The 18,893-nt window shown below is 53.3% G+C and overlaps 1 protein-coding gene across 3 annotated transcripts in view; it reads right to left on the bottom strand.

The window, feature by feature from the left end:
- SIK3 (SIK family kinase 3) overlaps positions 1-18,893 on the bottom strand; it is a 105,374-nt gene that overhangs the window by 41,777 nt on the left and 44,704 nt on the right. For 2 of the 3 annotated variants that reach the window (XM_054997843.1, XM_054997844.1), the window contains exons 2-3: positions 11,403-11,519; positions 10,177-10,240 (exon numbers count right to left, since the gene is read on the bottom strand). In XM_054997843.1, the coding sequence (XP_054853818.1) occupies positions 10,177-10,240; positions 11,403-11,444 (106 nt within the window). In that variant the 5' untranslated portion in view covers positions 11,445-11,519. Of the gene's footprint in view, positions 1-10,176; positions 10,241-11,402; positions 11,520-18,893 lie in introns of those variants that run through there. The other variant, XM_054997842.1, reaches the window with a different exon arrangement.

Raw genomic sequence — 18,893 nt, 5'->3', positions numbered from 1 at the left:
AGAGAAGCAGGGAGAGGGAGGGGAGGGGAGGGGGTGCCCCCTGGTCACGGCTGGACTTCAAGGTGCTTCCCACCACTCCGGCCTTGGGAGGTTATCAGGCACCTGCTACAAGTTTTCCCCAGAAAGCTTCAACCCCCTGAAGGGCTGGCGGAGTGACTAAAATTTAACGGGGGGGGGGGAAACGGAGATCAGTGGAAGTCTCTCAACGAGGCATCAATGAGAAAGACCTCATCTTTTATCTGGAGAGGCAGAAGGTTTTTGAAGTCTTTTTCTAATTAGTATTTACTGTGAGTGGCGTGTGTAGGGGTGTATTTTAATTAGTTGCAGAGGAGTTAGCCATGTTAGTCTGTGGTAGCAAAATCAAAAAGAGTCCAGTAGCACCTTTAAGACTAACCAACTTTATTGTAGCATAAGCTTTCGAGAATCAAGTCTCTGTATCACGCATCTGACGAAGAGAACTTGATTCTCGAAAGCTTATGCTGCAATAAAATTGGTTAGTCTTAAAGGTGCTACTGGACTCTTTTTGATTTTAATTAGTTGGCACTCCGGCAGAGCGATGCCTGATGGGGAAACTTCAACTTCGTTTGGATTCCCTTGCATTCGCTCTGTAATCCATACGTTGGCAAGAGGCTGAAGCCTCCCAGCCTCGAGCTAAACTAGCCGGCTGTGGAGGACAAGGAGAGGGGGGCTGGGGTCGTCCGGACTCCACACACTGGCACTCTCTTTGCAGCTCCATTACTCTTCAGGTCCCAGGCTAAAGCAAGCTACAGGCTGCGGAGCGATCTCCGACTAAAAGGGGAAGTCTCACTCTTGTCCTTGCTTCTGCTTCACCTGCCTAGAGCTGCACAGAAGGCAGCAGCTGCTCAGCCTTCCCCCCGCTGGCCCAACCCGCTGGCTCTCCAGACAGGGGCTCAAAGCTTCACTTTAGGCCTCGAGGCCTGAAGGCCCTCTCTCCTGACCCAGCCATCTTCTCCCTTTCTCCTCAGTGTCTGCTAAGACCAAACTTATGTCAGGTTACTTTTTATTTCATAAGAGATAAGCGCTGGGGGGGGGGGGGTCAACTAATATTGTATCTCCCTTCTCCTGAAACAGCTTTCCTACTATCCAGACGCTACAAGACAAAATCACCTAAGGAGAAAAAAGCCACCAAGCAAGGAGAATAGTGACTCTCTAAAGATATCTGGGACTGCCTTGGATGATAGATTCTTGGGAGAAATGCAGGCTTATCAATACTTTAAATAAAATAAATGGCTTCCTCCAACACAGACTGATTTGGGGTTCAGTTTCTTATGTGCCTGACTGTATTTGATTCAGAGTTTCCTAAATCTGTATGATGTTTAATTGATTTTGCCACGAGTAATTTTCTGAAAGCTCGGGTTGGCCAGTGAGACTCAGTGCTTGGTACCACATTTAGGGGTTATTTTTTCTCATGGGCCAATAGCGAAAGCTGCTTGCATTACATGAGAAAGGTGTTTTCAGCTCCACTTTTCTTTGGGGTCACACCTGGTATCTCTTCCCCTTCGTGGATATAGACTGGCAGGAGAGCGCTGGCGATATGAGGTCCGACCTGAGCCAGGTTTTCGCTGCGAGAGGCATGTGGCCATCCCACCCACAGAAACTGCCTATGCTGGGAAGAGTGCCGGGCGCAATCAAGGGGTCCGACCTCCCCTATCAGAAGCGTAGCTCTGGGCAGGTTTATCTGGGAAGATACCCCATCCACCACCTCCATCCACATTTACAGCAGCTTTGTCCTATAGCATAAGAGCCGTTCTCTCCTGCGTGTATATTTTCAATGCAGGATTTAGTCGCAAGTAATGGTCAGCCCCCACCCCCACTCCCCTGCTTTGAAGGCCTATTAAAAGCTCCTGAAATTGTTTTCAATCGTCTAAGCAAGCTGCCCTGCAATACCACCTGTCCGGGGTCTGGGTCCCAGCCCCCAGACTTGGTAGGAGGGAACAGCAGGTCAGCCGGGCTGACGGGCAAACAGAGGGGGCAGCCAGCAGACAGCAGGTCAACTGGTCAGCCAGCTGACAGCAGGTCAACCGGTCTGACTGGCAGGCAGAGGGGGCAGCTGGGGGACAGCAGGTCAACCCCTCCCACAGGCAAATGGAGCCAGAACCTGCCGGTGCCAGGGGCAAGGGGCAAAAGCCCAGGGCCTCAGGAGGCAGGGGGAGACAGAGAGAGGCCAGCGAGTCCCACTCCCCTAGGGAGGGAAAGGGGGCTAGGCAAGGCGGAAGGGGGCAAGGGCAGAGGGATTGGGAGCCCAGCAGTCACCCACCCAAAGACCTTACCTGAGAAGGAGAAGCAGCAGCAGCCCCAACAACCCAAAGCCATGCCCCAGCTAGAAAATAGTAGCCTGGCCCAGGAGTTGCCAAAAGCCAAGCCACTCCAGGTGGGGCTATTGGAGGCACTCTGCAGGAAGCCCTGGGCAACCAGCCAAGGAGCCGCAGCTGGACCCACCTTCAGCCATCAGCTCTGCCAGGGAGGCTGGGCTGCTAGCCAGGGGACTGCAGCTGGACAGGCCTTCAGCAATCAGCCAAGGCAGGGAGGCTGGGCAGCCAGAGAACAAGGCACAGCTGGTGCTGGTCAGTGGGGCCAGATCAGCTACCCCAGCTGCAACTGCTTGGTGCAGCCCAAGGCCAGGCTGGAAGAGGGGTGGGGCAGTAGAAGGAAGCCCTATAAAAGCTGGCTGGGAAGAGCCCTGTGGTGGTGGGTGTGAGTGAGGAGTGATGATGTGGAGTGAGAGCAGTAAGATGCAAGGGTGGAGGTTTGGAGGAGAGTTCTGGAAGGAGGAGATGAAGGAGGACGCAGAGGGTAAGCAGGCCAGGTTGAGCAGGCCAGCGAGTGGACTGAGAGGGAGTCTGGGTGAGGTATACCGCCCCTCCTTCCACAGAGCAGGGTCCTGCAGAATCCCTGGCCCCCCTGTGACGTCAGGAGCAGACCGCCCAGTGCCACGCCCAGCGGCAGCGGCGGCAAGCCCTGACAAGTTGGTGGCCCGTACGGGGGGAGACGTTCCAACGCAGGCACCAGTCAAGGGGCGGCCTCCCAAGGCCGCCGCCCCAGCGGAGCTTGGACCGTGGCTGGAGGAACGCCAGGATAGGATGTGGGGAAAGCTGGAGGCAGCCTACCCAGCCGCTCCAGTAGAACTAGCACAGACAGCGGAGCTGCAGAGGCAAGCCGGCGTGCTCACTGAGGCCTTGCCAAGGGTTTGCGCCCTCGTTTGGGAAAATAACCCACCGCCTGGCAAGCAGGTGCAGAGTCTATGTGCCACCGTGAAGATAGGCCGGCTGATCCTACAAGCCCTGTTGGACTCTGGGAGTGCAGTCTCAGCAATTCGGCCCCAGCTCCTCCCAGCTGCCACCCCAGTGTACCGCTGGATCCCAGTGACGGATGTGATGGGCCGCACCCAGCCGTACCCTACGGCCCTAATCACGATAGAGTACCTAGGGGTCCGCCACCAAATGGAAGTTGCCCAGTTAGCTCACCTACCCGTACCAATACTGCTGGGAAGAGATGCCCCAGGGTTCTTCAGGCTCCTCCAGCAGGCAGCGAAGAAATTGGGAAGAGACACCCCAGGGACCGCCGGGTCTCGGCTGAAGGCGGCAGGGGAAGTGACAGACCCACAAGTTGCCACCGCTCTGCAAATGGAGGAGGCCAACGACCCGGGAGAGGGTCCCTCCACCAGGCCAGGGGCAGAACCACGGACTGGAGGCCCAGCTGGAACCCTGGCAGACCGCCCATTCCGTGATGCCCAAGGGGCAGATGAGTCCTTGCAGCGCTTGCGAGAGACAGCCGCTCGTGAGGAGGAGCAAGTGCGGGATGAACGGAGGTCCCAACGGCTCCCTCGCATCGAGAAGCAAGGAGGGGTCTGGGTTCGCATAGCTCGTGCCCCAAATGGCCAGGGGGAGGTCCGCCAACTACTTGTGCCAGCAGCCTATCGGGCAGAAGTCCTCCGCACGGCCCATGAGCATGCTTGGGCCGGGCACCTCGGGCACCACAAGACCCTGAGGAAGGTTCTTGAGCAATTCTTCTGGCCCTCCGTGAATGCAGACGTGAAGGCCCACTGCTGCTCGTGTCCCACCTGCCAGCGGGTGGCAGCCCGCCGCCCGCCGAAGGCCCCCCTCTCCCCGCTGCCCGTCATGGAGACGCCCTTCCAACGCATCGCAATGGACTTCATCGGACCGCTGCCACGCACACCCCGGGGCCATCGCTTTGCCCTGGTGATTGTGGACTATGCCACGCGGTTCCCCGAGGTCATCCCGCTGAAGACCATGCAGACCCCGGGGATGGTACGGGCCCTGTCCAAGTTTTTCGCGATGGTGGGGCTGCCAGATGAAATTTTGACGGATCGGGGGGGCCCGTTCCGTGCCACAGCCATGCGTCAGCTCTGCCGGAATTTGGGGATCCGGCAGGTGTTCACCTCGGCGTACCACCCTCAAACAGACGGGTTGGCAGAGCGGCTGAACCAGACCGTCAAGGAGGCCCTGAAGAAGATGACGCGGGACAAGCCTCACCAGTGGGACTTGTACATCGACCCGCTCATGTTCGCCCTCCGGGAGACCACGCAGGCCTCCACTGGCTTCAGCCCATTCGAGCTGCTATATGGGCGCAAGCCAAGGGGGATGCTCTCCCGGCTGACGGAACGCTGGGGGCCCCGGGCCAGCAGCCCCGCGCCCCCCATACAGGAGTACGTGAGCCGGCTCCGTGACCGGGTGCAACAGTCCCAAGCGGAGGCAAATCACAGACTGACTCGCACCCAGTCAAAGCAAAAGGCCGCCTATGACCGGGGTGCGTGGATGAGGACTTTCCAGGCCGGAGAGAAGGTCCTCGTGCACCACTCGGTGTTCCCAAGAGAGGAAGGGGACCCATGGAGGGGTCCCTACCAGATTCGAAGGGTGCTGGGCCCCACCACCTACGAAGTCCAGTGTGGGGTCGGCCGGCGTTGGCGGAAGACCCTGCATGTGAACCTCCTAAAGCAGTGGCACGAGCGCCCAAAAGAGGAGTGCGGCGTGGCTGAGGACCCGCTAGAGCTCCCTGACAGTGTGCTGCCTTGGACCACTGATGCCCCGGAGTTTGAGGAGCCCAAGGTGGACCCTCAGCTCAACCCAGCTCAGAGGGCCCAGCTACAAGACCTCTGGGCTCGGATTCCCGGGGTCTTCTCCCGCAGGCCGGGCAGCACGAGCCTGATCCAACATGCCATTCCAACGGACCCGGGGCAGACAGCCCGGGCTACCTGGCGCCCCATCCCCAGGAAGCGGTGGGAGGCAGTGGAGAAGGAGACCGACGAGATGCTCAGGCTTGGGGTAATCGAGCCCTCGCGAAGCGCTTGGAGGAGCCCGATAGTCTTGGTGCCCAAGCCGGATGGGACCACCCGATTCTGCATCGACTATCGCAAACTGAATAAGGTGGCCCAGTTCGATGCATACCCCATGCCCCGAGCAGATGTGTTGGTAGACCACCTAGGGTCCGCCCGCTACCTGTCGGCCCTAGACTTGACGAAGGGCTACTGGCAAGTGCCCGTGCGGCCAGCGGACCGGGAGAAGACAGCCTTTGCCACCCCACGAGGCCTCTTCCAGTTCAAGAAGATGCCGTTTGGTCTACACGGGGCAGCTGCCACGTTTCAGCGGCTGGTGGACCAAGTGCTGGGAGAGTGCCGGGCGTATGCAATGGCGTACATAGATGACATCATCATCTTCAGCCCGGACTGGCCCACCCACCTCCAACACTTGGAAGCTGTCATGAGGGCCCTCCAGCGAGCCGGACTACGGGCTAACCCAAAGAAGAGCCACCTGGGGTTCCAGGAACTCCAGTACCTGGGCTTTGTGGTCGGGGGAGGCCGAGTTCGCCCACCACCAGACAAGGTGGCCTCAATAGCTGATGCCCCCCAGCCCCGGACCAAGAAGCAGGTCCGACGTTTCCTGGGACTACTGGGGTATTACGGGCGGTTCATCCCCCACTTTGCCTCCCGAGCCGCCCCCCTGACAGACTGCTTAAAGAAGGGGCTGCCCAACCAAGTCCGGTGGACCCCAGCACTAGAAGCAGCTTTCAAGGACCTGCGGTCAGCCCTCTCTAATACCACAGCCCTGTGGAACCCGGACTTTGACCGACCCTTTACGCTGGCCACAGACGCTTCTGACACCGGCCTTGGGGCAGTCCTGACTCAGGAACGTGACGGAACCGACGTCCCCATCCTCTTCCTGAGTCGGAAGCTGCAGCCCGCAGAGAGGCGCTATGCAACAGTGGAGCGGGAGGCCCTAGCGGTCAAGTGGGCAGTGGGGGCCCTGCAATACTACCTGGCCAATAATCCCTTTGTCCTACTAACGGACCATGCGCCCCTGCAGTGGCTCCACCACATGAAGGCACACAACCCCCGTGTGCTGCGGTGGTACCTCTCCCTCCTCCCTTTCCGGTTCACCATCAAGTACCGCAAGGGGGCGCAGCATGTGGATGCGGACTTCATGTCCCGCATGTTTGAGTCTGACCCTGACCCCCACAACTCAAAGCTAAGCGGGGGGGTGTGTCCGGGGTCTGGGTCCCAGCCCCCAGACTTGGTAGGAGGGAACAGCAGGTCAGCCGGGCTGACGGGCAAACAGAGGGGGCAGACAGCAGGTCAACTGGTCAGCCAGCTGACAGCAGGTCAACCGGTCTGACTGGCAGGCAGAGGGGGCAGCTGGGGGACAGCAGGTCAACCCCTCCCACAGGCAAATGGAGCCAGAACCTGCCGGTGCCAGGGGCAAGGGGCAAAAGCCCAGGGCCTCAGGAGGCAGGGGGAGACAGAGAGAGGCCAGCGAGTCCCACTCCCCTAGGGAGGGAAAGGGGGCTAGGCAAGGCGGAAGGGGGCAAGGGCAGAGGGATTGGGAGCCCAGCAGTCACCCACCCAAAGACCTTACCTGAGAAGGAGAAGCAGCAGCAGCCCCAACAACCCAAAGCCATGCCCCAGCTAGAAAATAGTAGCCTGGCCCAGGAGTTGCCAAAAGCCAAGCCACTCCAGGTGGGGCTATTGGAGGCACTCTGCAGGAAGCCCTGGGCAACCAGCCAAGGAGCCGCAGCTGGACCCACCTTCAGCCATCAGCTCTGCCAGGGAGGCTGGGCTGCTAGCCAGGGGACTGCAGCTGGACAGGCCTTCAGCAATCAGCCAAGGCAGGGAGGCTGGGCAGCCAGAGAACAAGGCACAGCTGGTGCTGGTCAGTGGGGCCAGATCAGCTACCCCAGCTGCAACTGCTTGGTGCAGCCCAAGGCCAGGCTGGAAGAGGGGTGGGGCAGTAGAAGGAAGCCCTATAAAAGCTGGCTGGGAAGAGCCCTGTGGTGGTGGGTGTGAGTGAGGAGTGATGATGTGGAGTGAGAGCAGTAAGATGCAAGGGTGGAGGTTTGGAGGAGAGTTCTGGAAGGAGGAGATGAAGGAGGACGCAGAGGGTAAGCAGGCCAGGTTGAGCAGGCCAGCGAGTGGACTGAGAGGGAGTCTGGGTGAGGTATACCGCCCCTCCTTCCACAGAGCAGGGTCCTGCAGAATCCCTGGCCCCCCTGTGACGTCAGGAGCAGACCGCCCAGTGCCACGCCCAGCGGCAGCGGCGGCAAGCCCTGACACCACCCGTCACCAGCTGAACAGCTTTTGGGGAGCCAGGCTAGCAGCTCACCGCCACATTGGATATAAGGGACCCTTTAGTGCTTCAATACAACATGGGAAATGTGACTTTCTCAAGGAAGGAAGGAAGGAAGGAAGGAAGGAAGGAAGGAAGGAAGGAAGGAAGGAGGGGTCCAAACTCCCGTGGAGTCATACTCTGAAAGAGCGTCAAAGTGCTCAGAAGCAGCTAGCAAAGCAGCTCCGCTGGACAGCCACTGGCGGCTGCTCTTTTCCTACTCCTAACTCACACTGGCAACGCTGCCCTCAGACCAGCAGCAGAGAGGGCAGCTCAGCGCTCTGGGCCACAACGTGGCCACACGGGCTCCAGGCTCTTTTCAAGGCTGCTGACCCACAAGCCTTGGCCAGAGTACTGATGGAGGCTAAGCGGTCACTTTAAAATACTGACTAAATTAAATCTCTTCCCTCCTTCCTCCTGCTGCTCCCAGATCTTGCCCCCTCCTTTTCACAGTAGCTGCAGTGTGAACCAGTGACAGGGAGCTCTTAAGGCAGCTGCCGTGAGGGAAGCCTCCTACAAATGCTCGCAGCATGGCCAATGGCGCCAATAAAACGCTGCACGTGCAGGGGAAGAGGTGCTGAGCAGACACGAAGCAGCCCAAGACTCTGCAGTTCTAGAGCAGAAACGAGCCAGGCACACAAAAGACCCCCTTCCTCGTGGAGCTGAAAAGGCTTTTTCTGAAAAGGTCTTCTGCACCCTTCAGCAAATCACTCTCTAAGGGGCTTTGGCCAGAAGATGCTGAGGTTCAATCTTCCCACAAACAAGTGGAGGCAAAAGGCAGGCAGCTGGAGAACAACGGAGGAAGACAGAGGCCCAGAGACAAAAGGGGGGCCACGAGGCCTGCTGGCCTCTGGCACAGGAGCTGGGCAGCTTGCTGTGATGCCCGCCACTCCAAACAAGCTGACTTCACTGCCGCATGAAGTGCTTCCAAAAGTGCTTCCGATTTAATAATACAATAATTATAATAACATACGATTTATATACCGTCCTTCAGGATGACTTAACACCCACTCAGAGTGGTTTACAAAGTATGCTATCATTATCCCCCATGACAACAAACACCCTTGTGAGGTGGGTGGAGCTGAGAGAGCTCTGAGAGAGCTGTGACTGCCCCAAGGTCACCCAGCTGGCTTCAAGCGGAGGAGGAGTGGGGAATCAAACCCGGCTCTCCCAATTAGAGTCCCTCCGCTCTTAACCGCTACATGCATGCACAGTAATCAGCAGATGAAGCCCATAGAGCATCTTGCTGGAGAGGGCACACCTCAGCATGCAGGGCAAAGAGACAAGCACTCTGGAGGAAAGCAGTGGACGTTTTCCTTCTACACAGCAAAGCCTCTGCTGCCGAAGGGACATGCCCCGGCAGACTGGTCCTGGATGATTCACTTCCCGACAAAAACGAGTGAGTGAGTGAGAGAGAGAGAGAGAGAGAGAGAGAGAGAGAGAGAGGAGCAACATAGTGCCCCTTGGAGCATGCCTTGTGTTCGAAAACCAGCTTCTCTTTAAAAGACTCCATTCACCATCAGAAACAGCTTCCCACAGAATTTCTTCAATCAGGCTTTTTAAAAAGTGCACTTCCACTTGAAGCTTGTGGCTTGAGCTGCCTAAAGGCCTGCATGCTCTCAGGGCTCTATAGGAGGCTGGGGTGTAAGAGCTCTCACTTTACAACGGAGCACTTGATGCACGGTGGAATTTGGGTCTCTTCCAAGTGCACAGTCTATGCCTAGTGAAATATCTACAGCAATCTGACCAATAATGGAGAACCCCTTTTCAAAAGTGTTAAGCAATTATTTCCAGCTGTGCATTTTTCATGGAGAAGCAAAATACTTCCAGGCAGCATGACACCCTCTGGAAGGGGTGCCTGCCTGGGCATGCAGCAAAAGGCCGCAGCGGGTGCACGTGAGATGAACAAGGAAGCTTCCAACTGCAGCCTGCTACCAGAGATCATTGGGTTGTATTCCAGAAATGACCTGTCCGAGCCTGAAAGGTACTGAACATCAGAGGAGCCCTGCTGGATTGCACCAGTGAGGGCCCCTCTAGTCCAGCATCCTGCCTCAGGGCGCTGAGGCTGGGGACCTTCCCCTGGTGTTGCCTCCTGGTGCTGAGATGCAGCGACTGGGTGGGACCATCTCCATCATGCTCTTTGCTGAGCAGAGCCCCTTTGGCTTTCTCCGGTCGCGGCAGCAGGGCATCTGCTCGGTGCTTCCTATGAGGGCGGCCAACTCAGCCTCGCTCTGCTCTGCTCTGCACGGCCTAGAAGTGCCGCAAAACAACGAGCCTCCTTTCTGGCGGAAGCTGAAGCAGCCAGAGCAATTCCCAGCCCTGCCATTAGGGCAGGCAGCCCTGCCCTCTGCCAAGGCAGCAGTGCGGCTGGTGGGTCAGGGCTCGCGAGTCCTTGCCGCCCAATACTTCGACCAATGGAAAGTTTTAAGGCCTGAAGGGCACTTCCCAGTTGAAAGTGGAGAGGAAGGGCAGCTGTTTTAAGGGGACTGTAGTTGATCAAGTATATGAGCTGATTAAAGAATAAAATCAGTTTACTTACCAAATATTTCCCCTCCACTGGCATATTCCGTCACCAAATAAATCATCCGTTCCGTCTCCATAACCTGGGCAAGGACAGAAAAGTGATAGATAAGAAGATTGCTTGGAACAAAATGAAGCTGCCTTAATTGGCCTTTTTGTGACTTGTTAATGAGCCACTTTCAGCAAATTAAACACGCCCAGAGGCTGTGCTCAAGGGCACCAGGCCGGCTGAGGACAGCCACCTTTAAGCAGGCAAACTTTCAGACAATCCCCTTTCATAAGGTAAGTTGATTTTTCTGGTGAACGTTCCAGGTAATCGAAGAGGACAGGCATCCACCTCTTGCCTCCCCAGAGATGTCTGAAGGCATTTTCTACCCAGGTTAACCTCCCTCATTGGTTTCTCATTGCTAAAACAACTAAAGGAGCTACACTCGCACCAGCAAGAAAGAAGACAAGCAGGTGGAGGAAAGGAGCAAGCTCCCACTCCATATGTACATGCCCAGCTCAAGGCTACATGCTGGATCAAAGGACTTCTGCTCTTGGGACAGATGACATAGTTCTGTAGAAGCGGCCGTACAGCCACAAGACACCTATAGTCAAGGGAATGCAGCAATTGTAATGTGTTATCCCTACAGAGCTCTCAGGGAGCCCTGGACCAGGAGGTGACCTGAGAAGGTTTGAAAGCAAAGACAACAAGGGCCCCGCAAACGGGCATCTCCTTGAAGACATCAAACCAGTTGGTCCCTAACAGCAGACAAGCTGGCCTTCAGCAGTACCAAAGGAATACCAGTAGCCCATTGACAGGGCTTGATGGAGAGAGAGAACGCTATTTGGACTTGGTATGGTGTCCTGCCCCCTGCCAGCCTCGCACCTCTCTCGTGACATGGCACAGAGCTTGCCTCCACTTCATGCTGCTGCCCTCTTGCTTGCTGCTGTGGTTGGCTGTGAGCACAGCCTCTGCTGTGGTTGGCTGTGAGCGAATAATCAGGCCCAGTACAGTTCAGCTCCTGGATCTCATCTGGGATTCTCCAATGTGATTTGGCATAGCCAGATTATACTGGATCTATTTGCAACCCAGCCACCTAATCACTATGCTAGAGCAGCTCTGCCTGCTGTACACCTTCCAAACCAGCACCTGGCAGGAGCTAAGCACCACCACTAATTACCAAAACCTCTAGGTTGCTAACCCACACAAGCCCTGGGATTAAGCCCTCACAGGCCCACACAGTTTCACAATGTTCCTACCTGATACAATCTGATGATGTGTGGGTGGCAGAGCATCTTCATAATCTGAACTTCTCTGAAGATCTTCTTGAGGTTCTCTTCATCCAACTGTGTCTTATCAATTATCTTTATGGCAACCTGAAAGTGGAAAGCAAGACATACTACTAGAAAACGGCCACGTGGAACCAACAAGTGTCACTGCTCCATCAGTCTTTTCACTGCTGAATTATGTTTATATTCTACCTGTTGCTCTTCCACTCTAAGGTAAGCAGCTATTCAGGCCCTGACCAGACCCACCACCTGCTTTAGGAATGTGGTTCTAGCTAGCCAGTTAACATTCCCAGAAATTAAAACTATTGTTTTCTCCCAGAACAGTAATTGAGAAAAACTGAAATACACTGAAAAGCTTTCCTATCACATATTAAACTTATTTTACTGTTTTAATTTAGAATGCTTCATTTATAACTTAGCATATAAAATCATATTGTCACATTTAAGTTATTTAGAAGTATAAATGATTGTTTTCAACAAGCAAAACTGCAAATACTCCCAGTACCTGAGAGCTGAAAACTGCCGCGCTCTGTGCTACCCTAGCACATGTATATTTTGCCATCTGAGAAGTCAGGAAAACAAGTTTTAATTAGAAAACTTGTTTTCAAAGAAGTTTTTTTCAGCGTTCCCCAAAGTTTCAATTTTCCTACCAAAGAAACTGAAAAAATGGAATAATAACAACAACAAAAACTGCACTTATATACCACTCTTCTAGACAGATTAGTGCCACACTCAGAGCGGTGAACCAAGTCAGTGTTGTTATTATCCTCACAATACAGCTGGGGAGCTGGGCTGAGAGGAGTGGCTGGCCCAAGGCCACCTGCTAAGCTCGTGGGAGTAGTGGGATTTGAACCAGCAGAGGGCTGATTCACAGGCAAACCACTTGACCACTCTGCTCCAGCAACTCCATACGGCAGTCCTTAAGAGTTCGGGTAAGGGCATCCATCCCCTTAGCAAATGCTGTGGATGCGGCTGTGGCCCTCACAGAGAGAGCCCTGACAGTACAAGAAGGCATCACAACACATCAAAAAGAGAAATTAACTAAGTTACCGATTTGATAAACTTCTAGGGAGAAAAAAAGCTGATGTCTTCTTCAAAATGAGACTGACTATTCTATTGACACAGAACGGCCAGAGAGGACAAACATCGAATGAAGACACATTTCATTCAGATTGGGGAAAGACACGAGTGAGTAAGACCAAATTCTGAGAAAGGTAAGAAGATGCACATAAATCACTACTTCTCCTAGCTGAAACAACAGCAACTAAGAACATAACCTTGAAAGGAAGGGGACACACAGTTCACACACTGCTCGCAGTTCAAATGGCCTTTCAAACCATCTGTAAGTCCCACACAGGGAAACTAAGCTGGGGGGGGGGGGCGGGGGGAGCACAGCATGCCCTTGAGAAGCTGTTCCGATAAGGAGTACAGAAAAGTCAAGCGTTTGTCCAGTGTTGGATGCCTGGATAACACAGCCGCAAAATGAATTCTCAAAGATGACAGTCACAAGCCCCCGAGAGTGCTAATGTACTCCAAGACCAAAGTCAGGGAGCAGCAGAGAGGATCCTAGCTCTTGGAGGCAGAGCTCTTGTAAAGACAGCAAATCAGAAATGATTTCTAGTGGAAGGTTTCCTGGCAATCAATAAGAGGTGCTCTAATGCAGCATTACCAGCCTGTGGATCCTGCCACAAAAATGGGCTGCGAAGACAGTGAAAGTGGATCACCATACCAATTTGGACTTGTGGGCCACCATACTCCAAAGGTTGGAAAGCAGTGCTCTAGTGAATGGGAGAGAGACGAGGACGAATCCCTCTAAGCAGTCAGCTGATGTCTGCATGAAGAAGGTGGGATGCAGCAGGAAGAGGCAAAAGAGCCCTCGGCGAGGTGCGGCAGTTTTGAAAGCAGGGCCGACTCGGCCAGAACGGGATGAGCAAGATGCAGTTCATGCGGCCCCACCTTATTTTTACGAGAAGTTGCATCATCAGGAGGATAAAAGGAAGCACACACAAGAGTTGTCTGTTGCAGTCGAGAAGAAGCGTCACCCTGGCAACACAGGCATGCACAATTTGTATTTTACATTGAGGCAAACCCAGAGATTAGTGGCATTCCCCAAACTAAGGCGGTGTAGGAACCTCATCCAGACAGACCACACGTGGTCCAGTTATCCCTGAGGGAACCTGGCCATATATGGTTTTTGGTGGGAAATGAACAGTCAGAGGGAAGTGTGTGGAGTGTGCGTCTGCCCCACTCTGCAGCCCAGCCAACAGCCCCCCTTGCCCCCTGCTCGTAACTGGTAATGTCTCAGACATGCCTGCCTTAAACTAATGGATGAAGCACCCGTTATCCCCTTAGGAAGTCTGTGAGCTTTGGCTCCATGTACAAACCACAGCTGACTTCTGTCATGAAGGCACCAATGTGCTCCCCAGTCCCCATGACGATGCATCCATGGCAACCGCGATTGCAAGGTTAGGATGCAGAGGTGGCATGCCCCTTAGAAGATTCTCTTTGTTCAACTACCAAGGAAGGGATCGTAGAATAGGGGACAGGATGAAATGGCATCTACTTTGAGCATGACGAGATGGGAGGAAGACACTGCTGAGCCATACGAGCTGCAGTCTCACAAAAGGGACGACAGCTGCGCTAGAAGACGTCAAACCCTCAAGGTGCTACAGCCGAATGGCAAGTTGTGCCCAATGAGACAGGGAGTCCAAAAAACTACAGACGGCACTCTGATCTGAGGCAGGAATGCTCTCATTTGTGAGAGTCTAGAATCATCCCAAACAACGTGTAGGATGACGGATTTCTCTCCACTGACTCAGCCCTAAGCTTGCAAGGACAACTGTTCGGAAATGTAGCAAAAGAGAATGATGAGAAGTTGCAGTGAGAAGCCAGTTGCCTAAATGTGGGTATTCTGGGATGCTTTAATGGTGTAGGAGGGCCACAGCAATTCTTATCTTCACAAACACCCTCGGGGCTGTTGAAATCCCAGAGTCCAAACCCAGTATACATAATGTCTATGGTCAGTGGTAACCGGAGATATTTTTGATGTTGAGGCCAAATGGTTATATGAAAGTAAGCATCTTTCAGATCCATAGATGCAAACCACGTTCTTTCCAAGGGGCAGGACCATGCCTTATGAAATCATGTGGCACTTCTTGGATCAGATGAAATTGTCCAGGCCTGGAAAATGTGGTAAAGATTGTAGCCCACAGACTTTGCTGAGTATTGCAAAGTAATGGAAGTACAAGCCAGTATGAGGTGGAGAATAAAGAACAAGTTCAATGACGTCTGTCAAGAGAAACCTCTGAATCAGACTGGATTGGGCGGGGGTCCTTTTGAAGACCTGAGGTGCTAAGATGGATGATAGTAAAATCTAAGAGTTGTGGATTATGTGATCTCAGACCAAAAGCTGTTGTCAGGAGGGGGAAGAGTTGATACAAGGAAGTTAAAGACATTTAAAAGCGCTCGGTATCTCCAAATGATGAGACAAAGATTGTCCTTTAGAAAGAGGTTTTCTAGGAGAGGGAAAAGAGCATCACATAGATGATCATCCAGAAAGGAGACTGATGGGTTGTGGCCTTTCACTGCAAATACCATTTTTTGCTTCGGTGGAACTTTGGTTGGAGGTTGTAGGCCACAGATTCTATGGTGGAATTCAGTTTTTAAAAATTCTTTCTAGGATAGCATCCATCTTTGTGCTACAGAGTCCTTCTCTATCAAAAGGGAGGTCCTGAATACAAGAATGTGTTCCCACTGTCAAAAACAAGAGATTTCAGCCATGCAAGGTAAGGGGGCAAAGACTACGCTCGCCACAGACTAAGAGAAGGCCCTTCCTGATGCAACTTGTAGAACTGAGCAGGAGGCGCAGCTCCACCTGCCTTCTCGCGTGATGCCTGGGAGGGAGCGGATGAATACTGAAGAACAGCTGTTCAGCTTAGCCCAGGAAGGGCCCAGTCATGACTAGGGACAGGCCCAATTTCCTAAATACGCAATGCATTGGGCCGATGAAGCCTTCTTACCAGCCACTAATTCTATCTCGAGGAATATTCCATATGGATTCTGCACTAACTGATGCATATTTAATTGCAAACAGTTGCCACTTAAGAGATAATCAAAAGCAAGTGTATTATTAGGACCAAAGCAACAGCGAGGACTGCCAGCGTGTTTGGACATCAAGCTGAACTTTGTAACAATGAAGGCACTGACTTCTGAATTCCTTAATAATCAGTCATCATTAAACATATCATAGCATACCATCGGTTGCAAAAATTATTTACCATTAAACAGAAAATTTCTTGAAAGTGTAATATAAGGTCTATGGAATAAGTTTTTCCCCAGTACGCCCTCAAATTTTCCAACTTTTCTGCCAGAGAAAATGAAAAAAATCTGTCCAGTGGGGAAGAGAAAAAAAGAACAACAACAAAAATCCATATCCCCCCTCCCCCCCCCCCCAAAGCTTTCACGGTTCTCCCACACTATAAGCAAGCAAAAGGCATCTCTACCCAAGTTCTCTTTTGTGTGCCACGGGACAACAAATACACAATCATAAAAAGCAAAGTTACCTCAACCAATCAACAGAAATCCCAGGATGTGGAATCCCTACAAGGGAGGCCAGGCTCCTTGGCAGCTGTGATGGTAGCTTTATTTTATTAGTGCAGCATTCATCACAGGGTGATCAAAAGAAATCCTATCCGATTCCTTGCAAAAGCAGCGTCTTGCAGAGATGCACCACTCCCAACTTCCACGCCCACCCGCGCACACACACACAAGCACACACACACACGCGCGGTTATTGTGAGTTCTGAGTTTCTTGAGCACAACCCCCCATCCTCGCCCACGCGTATGCCCTTCCAACGGAAGAACTTCACTGTGGTCCTCGGATAAAACCATTCTGACGTGTCCTGGACCCCCGGCCTGCTCCATTAGACACATCCAAGTGATGGTGCCTTCCCAGGGAAATCTGTCCTTTCCAGCCAGACCGGTCGTGGGCTGCTTCTTCCAAGTGCTTTTCACAGGAGAGCCCCTGCCCCACGCCACAGTGACAAGTGGCCTTGCCAAGGCATGCTGTCTGGTGTCTGAAGCCACCTGCTTACACGCCTGTTTACCTATCACCATGGGGATGTGCAATTCCATGGGAAACCCAAGTCACTGTGGCTTTCCCGGAGCAAATGCCAGAGCAAAGCCTTTCCTTTGTGGACCAGGGGGTCAAGCACCGCAGCCTTCCATTTCGCTGTTCAGCCAGCAACATGTTTTGCCAGTCAAATCCCCACTACACTCCTGCCCTGCCTGAAACATGCAGCCCTGCCTCACTACTGCATCTCTTCTTTCCCTGCCCTTTTCAGGTGAGCAACCGTTTCCTCCCATCCACAAACCCGTTGTCCTGCGCACAAATGCCAACAGGCACTGTATAGCGTGGAAATGCGGCACTGAATGGTGCCGGGAAGTGAGAGAAGCTCACTCTTCTGCTCGCAAGCCACCGTTAAGGAGGGACCGTGCAGGCTATCAGTCGCCCACGTGGTTCACAGCAGACAGTGCTGGAGCTGGACGTCTGAGAGCTGCCGTAACAGAACCGCCTCTACGCAATGGCTGCATCCCAGAACCTCCACCCTGACTGGCTGCTCCCCAAGTAACACCAGGGCCTGCTCAAGCTAGAGGTGGCCTGTTTAATAGGTCAAGCTCTACAGCCTGCAAAATCTGCATCAAGGTTACCCTGAGCTCAATCTTGCAAAGTAAATAAATTAATCTGAATATGTCATGTATACAGACTAATTTCTCCTGTGCTAACACCCCACTCACAAGAGCTGCCCCACACACCCTTCAAGAGCCAGAGATTTTGGCAGGCATCACCTATTCATTTCCCGTTCATGTGAAAAATGTTTCCTTGGAAGAGGCCCCACTCTCCATCAGACCTGGACCAAGGTTTGGGGCACTCAAAGGAGCAGTGGAGAAGACGGTTTCCACTTCATATACTTCAACAAGGCTGCTTCTAGTTCCCCCACAGGATGGCCAGAACTTTGCTCAGCCCAAGGGAGCACAAAGTGGATCGTGGCTCACAGCCAAGCTAATCCATAATGGAATTCCTTCAGCAGGGAAGCTTGAAAACCAAAGTCTGCGGAAAACTACAAGGCCATTAGAAGATGCTAAGAAAGAATTGTCCCAGCTCCCAGCCAAGAGACTGCCACCAACTCAAGTGCTTCACAGCCCGAGTTGCCTTTTTCCTGCATCTGCCTGAAGTTCACCCTGGTCATTTGAGGGATGCTTTATGCCAGGAGCCAGGCTAACAGAACAAGAAAACACTCTGGCGGGGAGGAGCGGCGGGTATACCTTTCCAACCCAAGTTTCATCCCCGCTGGCATCATGACCAGAAGTGCTGGATGAAGCGGGGCTGGGGCTTTGCAGCCGAATGTTCCATCGAAGGCTCATGGCTTCCAACGTTTAAAAGCAAAGCTGGCCCCAGTTCCTTTTGCTGCTAAGACCTGGAAAGAGCAGCTCCGGCTGATGGTGCTTTCCCCTCTGCAGAGAAACTATACTATAGCAAAAGAGTTTCAGGGGGGTAGTTTTATTAGCCTGTTGTAGTACAACAAAATCCAAGTCCAGTAGCACCTTGAAGACCAACAAAAATTTCCACGGGTATCAGCTTTTGTGAATCTCTATCTGCCAAAGGGAGCTCTGACTCACGGAAGCGTATATGCTGGGAAATGCTGTTGGCCTTTTAAGGTGCTTCTGGGCTCAGATTTGGATCTCTCCTACAAGCAGAGGACAAAAGCTCCCAGCAGAAGCTGAGCTCCCCCCACCTGCCTGTTTCACACCCAACTGCCCAGCACTTCCCCAACCCCACAGGGGTAACAACTGCAGAGGGAAGAAAGAGCTCGAGTGCTCGTGCTCTGAAGATAACAGGGCCACAACCTGAACGCATCAAGGAAGAGCCACAGGGCAACTCTTCCTGCCCTTTCCCATGCAGGCCCATCCCTTCGTCTGCTGCCTCTGTGCTATTTTGCCTGTCAGAGGCAGAATTAAGTCTTCAAAAGATTCTTCCCAGTCTTGAAGGGAGCTAAAGATTTAACCTGCATGGGAAGCAAGTAACTCCTGGCTCCTCTGGCCTTCCTTTCCCAGTTCTGTGAGCCTCTGTTATTATGAAACTAAAAGTCAGCAGGACTGGCTCAGCCTTTGGCCTACAGGTTCCCAAAATAGGCCAGGCTGGTGTGTCCCTATTGGGCTGGTCCTCCCCAGAGGGAGACAGCTGGAGCAGCGCTCACACAACAAGCGGGCCAGTGACCCTGGGGCTGCTTCACTCTGCTGGCGAGAGCCTCATCCCACGCCAACCTGGTTCCAATTCAGAGCAGCAGCCAACACACTGCAGAGATCCCATTAAAAAACATTTCACTTCACAGCCAAGTCTTGATCACTAGAAAGCCGGCACAGCACAGTCCAAGGAGATCTGCAAAGAACGACCCAAAGGAG

The sequence above is a fragment of the Eublepharis macularius genome, chromosome 14 (genome assembly GCF_028583425.1).
Source record: "Eublepharis macularius isolate TG4126 chromosome 14, MPM_Emac_v1.0, whole genome shotgun sequence".
Taxonomy (NCBI): Eukaryota; Metazoa; Chordata; class Lepidosauria; order Squamata; family Eublepharidae; genus Eublepharis; species Eublepharis macularius.
Note: the sequence above shows the minus strand (reverse complement) of the source record. Positions and strands in the feature narration are given on the sequence as shown.